The 11,188-nt window shown below is 38.1% G+C and overlaps 1 protein-coding gene across 1 annotated transcript in view; it reads right to left on the bottom strand.

The window, feature by feature from the left end:
- Positions 1–604: 604 nt before the first annotated feature.
- ostf1 (osteoclast stimulating factor 1) overlaps positions 605–11,188 on the bottom strand; it is a 50,734-nt gene continuing 40,150 nt past the window's right edge. The window contains exon 10 of the mRNA XM_063068757.1: positions 605–2,432. Coding sequence (XP_062924827.1) covers positions 2,374–2,432 — 59 coding nt within the window. The 3' untranslated portion in view covers positions 605–2,373. The remainder of the gene's footprint in view (positions 2,433–11,188) is intronic.

The following is an 11,188-nucleotide window of genomic DNA, read 5'->3' as shown; positions in this document are numbered from 1 at the left end:
AATCAGCAAATGTGATTCTGCTAATAAAGGAGAAAAAGACGGGGAACAACAGGCCAGTTAACATGACATCAATAATAGGGAAATAGCAGGAATCCATAATGAGACTGTAATATGCCATTTGAAGTAATAGGACTGGGCAGAATCTACTTGGAGTTATTAAAGCATATGTCAAATATTTTGGAAATTTTGTTTGGAGGTTGTAACCATCAATATAAATAAAAGCCAAATAATTGATACAGTATATTTGGACATTCAGCAGGCTTGCAACACCTTGTTACACAAGAAATTATTGAACAAGATTACAGTATACAGTATTTGGGGTAATATAAAGAGGTCTCATTGATGGGCATATTAGAAACAGGGATCCATAGATTTGTAGATCTTAAGAGGCTAGGTAGCAAATTGTGATGAGATAAAAGGTCAACTATGATCCCACTTAATGGCACAGTATGCATAAGAGGCAATATGAAAAATCCTGCTTCTATAACTGAGGCTTTACAAAGCTGAAGTGATTTCTAAATCCACTGATGGATGTAGTGATCTGAAGGGGAGCAATATTTCATGGCTCAACTGTACTTTGTGCTATTAACAAAACTCCAATGTTCTATTTTGTTCAAAATTTATTCCATGTGCAGAGGCAGCAATTTTATGACATCATACATTAAATTATGCAGCAAAATATTCAAAATTGCACTTTGTTTTTTTTTGCGACAAATGACGGACCTGGAATTTAACAGTGGCAAAGATTAATTTAGTGCTCAAAATCTTATATTCATTGGAGAGATATGTTCACATCTCGTATTGAAAATTACATTTTTCACTAGTTTTCATTGGATTCAAGCATTAGGTTTTTAAAAAGAATGAGATCACAACGCAATAAGCAATCTCTGAAATTTTAGCTTTTGTTCTGTCACAAATCAAATCCTACGATTTTCTACACTTACGATTTCAACTCTCATAATTGATAAAACCAACTAAAGAGGAAAAAGTTAACAAGTGTACAGTGAAGATCAAATGATGAGATACATACTAATATGAATGAGACCAATTGAACAGGACACTTTATGATACAGAGATTTCTGAAGCATTTCCTTTATTCCATGTTTAATTAGTTTTTACTTTTAATGAAGCCAAGCAATTTGCCTGATCAGAGTCTTCCTCAAATCAGGTGATACCATAACTGCACTTCTCAGTGCTGATTGGAAATTGGGTAAAATCAGTAATCTCTTTATTCTAAAGCTAGACAAGAATGAAAAGTTATATTCCTTTAGTAGAACTTTTCAATGATATATATTTAATATGACGAGGTAAAAAGTACAGTATTCAAACCATGGCCAAACCTAATGGCTCATTTTACATTTCAACTGGTATTTGTGTGTCCAGATGTGGGCATTCAAAATATTTACATATTTTTGTCTAGTTAATGATAACAAGAAGTACGTAAAGGGGTGGGGGAGCAACTTAACAATAAATCAGACTCGGGCAAAACTCTCCACTGACTTATGAGCTGCCAGTCCACCATTTTCAGAAAGCCAGTAGCAAAATGCCCTTTCTTGCATTAGCTTCGTGTAGCATAACTATTAGAAGAAAGTTGAGGACCCACATGGATAGTTATTTCCAACAGTAAAAAGCTCTGTTTGCAGTTGTCATTTAAAACAAGGCAATTCTTTACAGGATGCACAGAGTACCGATGTAAAAGCATCCAAACAGCAGAGTTATGGCAGTAGTTGTAAATGGGTTGTGTTAAGTAAATTCAATTACCATGTGTGGATGTAGGAAGAAATATGATAATTCCTATGTTTATGTTTTAAAGTACCCATTAAAATGCTTTTTTTTAAATACTAAGGATAGTCATACTTTGGTTTGTGGCAACTATGGTCAGGGCTTCAAGAGCTATACAGCGGAAAATATATGCTTTGTCTTGTGCCTTGTGCTGATTAGGCAAAGCAGACAACAAACATCTCATGACGCCCTGTGTTAAATATATACATAAACCTGGTTTGGTGAAAAAAGCACAAACTAGTTTTCAAACAAATTCATTCTGATTGTCACACTGGATATATTATACTTAGAAATATTCTCCAATTAAAGGATTTTCAGACTGGGGATTTTGTTACAAAGCTGAGATATAAATGAATGAAATTGTTATCAATCTAATTCTTCAAATAAAAACTAGCAGTAAAAGCTCATTCCTACTGGGGGTGTAGGGAAGGGGCAAAGCATTCAGAAAATTATAGCATTTGCCTAAACGGAAACTACATGATCAGCACAGAAGTGTAAAAATTTCCATGATAATGATGTAGTTATAAAATTGCAAGCAAACCAACAGGGGAATATTGATACAAGTTTGATGCTCTAACATTGAAATGTACTTTAATCAGAGTCTTCATCATCAAGGTATTCCTCTGCATTACTTGCAGTCCTTATGATGCCTAAAAAGAAAAGGAGAGGTGTTTACTAAGTTACACATATGCAAGAATGCAAATAGAAAGATTCAAAAGAGGCAAAATATATCAGCTTGTTGTCTAAAAACTTGTCCTGTATTTCTTTGGCAGAAGCTTGCATCACACAAACACCACTCTTTCAAACTTACCCAATTCTGGCGAGTGTCCTGGGACCATGAAACAAAATCCCAGAACAGCAGGACTTCATACAAAATTGAGTGGCCCAACAAAGTCACACTTGGTCAGCACTCCAAGCTATCAAACTATTTGAAAGTTTCTCATTGATCACTCTGTCTCTCAGAAACAATTAACACCAATTTAAAATGATGTATTTTTCATAATTAGAATATATTTTACAAAAAATACTGAACAACTGAACACATTGAGCAAACAACAAATAGTAGAAATATCACCTTCATATCTTTCTTCTCTGCAATCTCCATTATGTCAATGATTCTAACCTGGTATAGGATCTCGTAGTCAATCTCCCAACATAACTGTTGGGGAAACGAGCAACATTCTACTCTACCAGTAACCTGCACGGTGAATCCAGCAGCAGAGTGGATTTAACCATCAGTGAATAAGTTTTGGGCTTATGTCTGTCCCAGAATTTACATTCAAAAAATGAAAAATCAAAAAACTGCAGGTGCTAGAAATTAGAAATAGAAAACGTTGGAAGCACTCAGCAGGTCAGGCAGCCTCCGTGGAAGGAGGGAGTTAGTATTTCAGGCTGAAACTACTTTATCTGAACTGAACTGATGAGTGTTTTGGTGTTTTCTGATTTTGTTCCATACAGAGTTTTGGGTTCATGTACTAATTTAATCCTGTACTTTCACAAGAACCTTCAAGGGGATTGGAATAATACACAAGATTAAACTTAGTCTTAAACTTGAAACTCTGTCATATTTATTAACTAAAATAAGTTATCAACATTTAAATGTGTCAATGCCAAGCATTTTAAGTAACAGTGTGTGTAATCAATGCCTAGAGTCTTCTTTCATAATTTATAAGGTGCTATAAAATGTCATATCATTAGGCCCAATGGCATGAGAATTCTAGCTCGTTAGAAACTATCAGAGTTAACTGCATTATTTGTCCAGGTAAAGGTTACTCCACTAACAAAAAACTAGGCTGATGAATAACTGGAGGCAAAAAAATGCTTATTAAATTCCCATAACTATTACATTAAATACCTAATTGGAAAATATTTAAAGAAATCACTCATGACTATACTTTAATTGGATAACTTGGCATAACCCTCAAATTATTTTTATGAGCAGAGAAATTTATTAGAATAAAATGAGATGCCGACTCCTGTGAAGAAAGTCTATTCTTTGAGTGGAATTGACAGTAAAAATACTAAGTTAAACATTCAGCCAAATTTGCTTAGTTTTGGCAGTCATTGTGAGATTTTCCTCGTATCTACAAGTAATACAACTCATCTTAAATACCACCTCTTGGCACAATACCTTTGCAACCCTCATTATTAATCCTTTATTACTGTATTCCTCAGTTCCTTGAATGTGTTGTGGTTGGCAATTTTGTCTCAACCTTTCCTCAAACTACTCATTGGAATCCTTCTAAACAGTTTCTAGCCCCTCCACTATATCAAAACACCCAACAGTGATTGTGATAAAGGTAGTTTCCATCACCTCTACCTGTATGCAACTGTTGAAAGAACCACTTTCCTCTGATATTCTCTAATCTCCTCTCACTGGATGGGGATCATACTCAGGTCGACATTCATCTATTCTGTAATCATTAGCACCCAAACACAACTGAAAAAAGTACAGCAGTTACTGCAGACATGCCAAAGATATGCCATCTGCTAATTTACTACTAAACTATTCATACGTATCATGGCCAGCTTTACTTGTTCTAGTTTGTATTGTGACGAGAATACACATAAAATTAAGATGTTTGCTGGCCTGGGCTAGCATCAGTGGCATCAGCAGTTGGTCTGCCACCTGCCCTCGGGAAGGAGAGATAAGGAACAATGGAGCAGCATCTGGAGATGTGTAATGAAGGGACGTGGGAGAGAGAGAGAGCTGTCTGGAGCGGCTCCCCCTTTGAACCCTGAACTGTTTGAAGTGATGGACAGGCGATACCCCAGCAGGGGGATAAAAAGGGACAGGTTCGCTAAGACAGACACACGCCACCCGAGGTAACGAGACCCTGGAAGCGGTGTGCCTCTCACAAGTGGGTGAGCAGTACCAGACAACGACCAGGGTGGAAAGGTACGATCAGCGGGAACCCGGTGTGTGTCCGCCCTTGCCTGGGTGCCGGGTTCACTGCAGAGGATCGACCACATCTGGAGGAGGGGTCACAGTCGGTGACCTCAGGTGACATCACCAAGGACCCGCCCAAAAGTTGCTTGTGAGCAATCTCGCCGGTCTGTGAGTGAAGCCGTGCTGAATGATCAGTTGTTCCTGTTCTATCTCTCTCTTCCCCCACGTTGTCCATCGCCATGGCAATGATTACTGCGAACTGAACTGGACTGAACTTTGAGTCATTTTGAAATTTGGTCATTTACCCCTAGACAACGATAGAGCTTGATGCTGTTATCTTAATTCTGTGCACATGTGTGTTTATCATCGCTGAACTGTTGCATTTATTATCCTTTCGATTACTGTGTTGCTTGTTTCTTTAATAAAACTTTCTTAGTTCTAGTACTCCAGACTCCAACTGAGTGATCCATTTCTGCTGGTTTGGCAACCCAGTTACGGGGTACGTAACAGTATGAACACTACAAGATGGCGCTGGTGTGCATCGGTGACTCTCTTCAGGTTACAGGAAATTATACTAGCCTTCCTCTTAACTACACTGCTTTTAAACCACTATCACCGCAATCTGCAGCATGTAAGTTTCCTCTGAACAACGGACTACACAATGATCTTGAGATCTCAGGCTCAACAATTAAATGCGGAGCAGTTAAGCACGGTATCTTAAGGGTCAATGCCAAAGCTGAAAACGCAGCAGGAGAGGCAGAATTCAAACCAAGCTGAAGCACAGAGGGATGAGGCCTCCTCTGCCTGCCATCTTGTTAGCGAATGTGTAGTCAGTTAACATAGAAACATAGAAAACCTACAGCACAATACAGGCCCTACGGCCCACAAAGTTGTGCCGAACATGTCCTGCCTTAGAAATTACTAGGCTTACCTATAGCCAACTCTATTTTTCTAAGCTCGATGTACCTATCTAAAAGTCTCTTAAAAGACCCTATCGTATCCGCCTCCACCACCATTGCCGGCAGCCCATTCCCCGCATTCACCACTCTGAGTAAAAAAACCTACCCCTGACATCTCCTCTGTACCTACTCCCCAGCACCTTAAACCTGTGTCCTCTTGTGGCAACTATTTCTGCCCTCTGACTATCCACATGATCAATGCCTCTCATCATCTTATACACCTCTATCAGGTCACCTCTCATCCTCTGTCGCTCCAAGGAGAAAAGGCCGAGTTCACTCAATCTAATCTCATAAGTCATGCTCCCCAATCTAGGCAACATCCTTGTAAATCTCCTCTGCACCCTTTCTATGGCTTCCACATCCTTCCTGTAGTGAGGTGACCAGAACTGAGCACAGTACTCTAAGTGGGGTCTGACCAGGGTCCTATATAGCTGTAACATTACCTCTCAGCTCCTAAATTCAATTCCACAACTGATGAAGGCCAATACACCGTACGCCTTCTTAACCACAGAGTCAACCTGCGCAGCTGCTTTGAGCGTCCTATGGACTCGGACCCCAAGATCCCTCTGATCCTCCACACTGCCAACAGTCTTACCGTTAGTGCTATATTAATACAGGTTGACCTCCTATAATCCAGCACCATTGGGACCTGAGGAGTGCCACATTGGTGAAAATGCCGAATTACAGAAGGATCACATTAAGCAATAGCCTACCGCCTCATCATACCTTTAAAATATCATGTAAATCAGTACTTGTTAGATAGTAATGAAACAGAAATATTAAATGAGTAGCAAGTGAAATTTTAAAGTATTATACTGCACAGGCACAGATAAAATAAAGGGTACAGGTAAATGTACAGGAATTAACTGGCAGGTGAGATGGGCCGGTGCCAGGTGGCTGTGCTTCACGCAAATGATATTAATAAATGCAGGAAAACAAGCAGGAATCCCCTGTCTGTGCTTACAAGAGTGCCCCAACACGTGAACAGATCTAGCGCAACCAAAACAATGCACAGCAGATTGATACGGTGGCCTGGGAAATCTGAAATTACAGTTGCGTGAAAAAAATGAAATCAGTGCCGGATTACGAAAGGAACTGGATTATAGGTAGCCGGGTTAGTGAAGGGCGACCTGTACTATATTCTGTCAATAATAAGATTGATCTCAGGGCAAGGCGGCTGTATCAGAGACAGATCTTAATAGTTTGTTGCATTGAGACTTGGTTAACAGCAAACACAATGGACGAGGCTATCTGATGAGACGGTTTTAAGATTTTCTTTTTGCTCCTTTACACTCCAATTTGATATTTATTTTTCTTTGTACGTTCACAACATCAGACAATCTTGACATCTGATTTTGGAACTTCGGTTCTTATTTCTCTTTTCTGCATTTCTCTGTAATATATTTATAACTTTTATTTTGGAAAAAAGCTCCTTGCTAAATTAAGTTTATTTTTCTTCTTTCTCCATTTGATGCTGTTCTCTTGCAGTTTGAAGCAGCCTTTTACGGTCATTCAAATGTCAATAATTTTGCCTGAACTTTTTCACTTTCCTGAATTTCTTCCTTTCAATTCCATTTACATCCTTTCCTTTTATGTTCTAATTTTACTTTAATTTGTGGTTTCCGTTTCAATTCATGTGAAATTCTCCCTTCCGTGCTGCCTTCTCCTGGTTTCAGAAGTTTTGTCAATATACCAAGAAGTGAAACCTTCTACTCTGTAGTTGCACTATGACTTCCAACATGAGATTCAACTCATGAACAGTACACTCTGTCAGTGCTATTACTCTTTCCTTCCAATTTTCACCAATTTGGGCAATTCTCTTGTCCTACAGTGCTTATTTGTACCATAGTCCTTTATTCATATCCCTTAGATACATTTTTGGTTACTCCACTTGTTCTGAGATTCAATTTCTCTACTTCGTAACTTCTAAAATTTCTTTACTTTACTGAACCTATCACTGCTGCTTCAATGACGTATTCACCCATTATCTAAGTCATGTTCTCAGTATTATTTTATTGGCATAGTCTGTCTTTTGCACTTTGGTTGTTTGTCATCGTTGTTTTTGTAAATGCTATTGATTAATACAGCACTTGCAGAGAGCTGCAACGCAGGTTTACCTCCTTAATATCAATTATTACCATTAAACAGATTACTGCCTGAGCATAAAATAATCTTCATAGTAATATAATTTATCTTAATAGAAAATTAAAATTTATTTCCTTCTATCTCAAGCATCATGTTGTGGACTAATTCCATACAGCACTAGTTTTTCATCATTACTTTTCTCTCTCAGCTCAGTTAACGCTATATCTTTAGTTTAAAGTTCTGCCCATGGGAACTTTTGTATAGCATCACAATCTCCTTCCCCTCATATTTTTGCTTCCTCTTAAACCCTGTCGAGAAGTTTGAGTGCCAATCTTATCATGCTCTTTGAAGTCTAACTCCATGCACTGAATCTTCGTTTTCTCAGAGTTCAGTTTTGAACACTGCTAAAAGAATCTGTTTTATTTAACATTTTAAAAACAACATAGCAGAAATATAGTGATGAAATGGCTAGGGACAGGAAGTATAAGCTTTTGTGCTCTATTACTTGGAAATTATTCACAATAGGAGCCCATTCTAAATGGGCTTGATCTATTCTAAGAATTATGACACATGAAGTCATAAGCAACAGTTCTAGAAATGCTACGTGCTTAGTAAAGGCAACAAATAAAAAGACTAGTTTCTAAAGGCTAGTTTTATTAAGAGTGGAGTTTTAAAATAAGAATTCTAATCATAACCTAGAAATTGCTCTAAACTGTTTATTTTGGGATTATAGTGCTGTGTATTACTCATAGCTCTTAGTGGAAGTTTCAAAATGAAATGAAGTTCAGTTATTGAATTTTTCTTTATAATATTGTGCTGAAATAGACATTGCTGATTTTAGCATTTGAGTTTCCTATTGACTTATTACAATGTCTTGCAGTTCACAGCATGAAACACAGTAAATATGATCCTGGCAGCCTGCTCTTATACAGACATACACAAGCAGTAATCTTCCAGCTCAAGGTCTATGTCACTACAGAATGGATGCTACAGTGATGGGAGCATGTTCCTGTGGGAGTCAGAGGAACCTGGACAGGTTGGTAAAGGGTTGTATCCACAGGAGCCGTGTTAGCTGTACAAGAGTTGGGATTTGGGGGGAGATGGTGCTACAGAGACTCTCTAACCAGGACTTGTGTAGTGACATAAATGCAGTCCCTAAATACAGCACTTGCAGAGAGCTGCAACGTAAGGTTACCTCACGGCAGACTCTGCCTACCAGTATAGGCTGAAGATAAAGTAGACAAAACTTCCTCTCCATCAACATGAAGTCGGGATGACCGCCCTAATGGGAAATTTGACATGTAGTAGAGATCATCAGCAAGAAATTAGAAGTTAGGAATTTGAGAGTGACTGTGATCTTAATCTCCACAAGCAAAAGAATCAAGGTGTATGCAACACCTTTGAGATCAGAGGTCACTAATTCTTTTTTGTGACAACAATAACGCAGATTGGGAGTTCACCCTGTAACTAACATGGGTTCAGGGAAACAGGATTAATAAAATCCACTTCTTCTATCAATTAAGTTCAGACAAGTGAGATTTTAAAAATCTTACAGTAAACTTATTTTGCTTGTCACTCTGTATTTTATATCATTTGTGGTATTGCTAAGGTAGATTGAAGTTCTATTGAAATGAAGAGATTCATTTTTCAAAGGGTATTAATACACCCAAGAATGGTGAAAAATTGTTCTCTGCGTCAACCATTTTTTCCACCAGCCCTGCATCAAATGTACAACTCTACATTTTCATGGATTTTTAGTGACAGCTTATTCTCAATCATTTATTTTTTCTTATTTTATGATTTACATTGTAAATTTTTGGCACTTTTAAACAAAAGTTTGATCTTTAATATGGAAAACCTATCATAGTTCTATTGTTAAACTAGTATTGAATCCAGGTACCCAATTTGTTATTTATTCTGTTAATCTTGATCACTTCAGACAATTGTCTGTAAGGGTTTTACTGATATTTTCTGAAGTCAGATTGAGTGAGCCAAGAATGATGTAGCCTTGATCTCCTCAAATAATCTTTCAGATTTTATGCTCTTTAGATCCAAGGTAGTGATGTCAAAAGAGCTTTGGAATTTTGGCCCCATCATTATTGGTTCCCAATATACAAATCCTAGGTTTGTATATATTACCATTTTAATATTGGTATTAAATTTGCAGCCTTCCAGTCATTATTGATGATCTCTTCTGAAGTCACAGAAAGTAAAAATCATCTTCACATTTCTTCCTAAGCCACCCTTGAAGGCTTTGCTAGGAAATCTATTCTAACTTGATTATCATGTGGGTATTTCAGTGTTTCGAGTTGTAATACAGGCAGTCCCCAAGTTACAAACGTCCGACTTACGAACAACTTGTACTTATGAACGGAGGGAGGAGAACGCTGGCCGCCATTTTAAGTCGGATCATGACGCCGTTCACCATCTTAAGTCGTTGCCGTTAACACTGTGTTGAGTGTGTAACTTTGTATTTGGCTTAAATTTTTCTTAGCAAAATACACCCTGACAACCCCCCCCACCGACTTTTCCAGTCAGCACCGCCCCCACTTGTCCCATTTAACCTGTCTCAGTGCGGGTGGACTTTAGGACCCGGGGCAGCACGGGACCCGCTGCTGCTGAATCCGCAGTATTTCTGTTCCGTTAACAGAAAACAATCACGATTGAAAATAAAGTGGAAATAATCAAGCAATCAGAAAGAAGTGAAACACCAGTCACTGGAAAAGCATTAAGCTACAGTCAGTCAATGATCAGAACAATTTTAAAGGATAAAATGAGAATAATGGAGCATGTGAAAGGCCCTGCCCCGATGACAGCTACAAGTATTACTAAGCAATGACCTGATTTAATTATTGAAATACATATGTTTCTTAAGTGTTTTATATGCATAGAGAGGTAAAATATACACTATATACTAAGACAAACGTTTGACTAACTGACGCTAAGTAATACCGGATATACCTGTTCCGACTTGCGTACAAATCCGACTTAAAGATGGACTCGGGAACGGAACTCGTTCGTAACCCAGGGACTGCCTGTATTCAACAAGCTATTATGTATATAGTGCCCTCAGTGTGACACAGTGCCTTAAGAACTTCACAGAAGCATCAGCTAGTGCAATTTTACAGTTAGCAATATGAAGAAGTAATAGGTTAGATGACTAAAAGCTTGAAGGGTAAAGGATTAGTGATACTTAGAGAGGAAGTGTAGAGTTTAAGGGCTTGATGCAATTACTAATGAACTTAAAAGTTGATCAATAAGTTCATAGTAGGTAGAGTACAAGAGTAGTGGAGCAAATGACAACAACCTGAGAATCACAGGTATGAAGCCATAGAAAGGTTTGAAATCAAGGGCGAAGCCTTTAAAAATCGAGGCATTGGTTAATGGAAAGTAAGTGTAGGACTTCGAGCACAGGGGATGTGGCCATCAGGAACACAGTTTTGATTGATATCAAAGTTCAAAGTCAAATTTA

The sequence above is a fragment of the Mobula hypostoma genome, chromosome 16 (assembly GCF_963921235.1).
Source record: "Mobula hypostoma chromosome 16, sMobHyp1.1, whole genome shotgun sequence".
In the NCBI taxonomy this organism is placed as follows: Eukaryota; Metazoa; Chordata; class Chondrichthyes; order Myliobatiformes; family Myliobatidae; genus Mobula; species Mobula hypostoma.
Note: the sequence above shows the minus strand (reverse complement) of the source record. Positions and strands in the feature narration are given on the sequence as shown.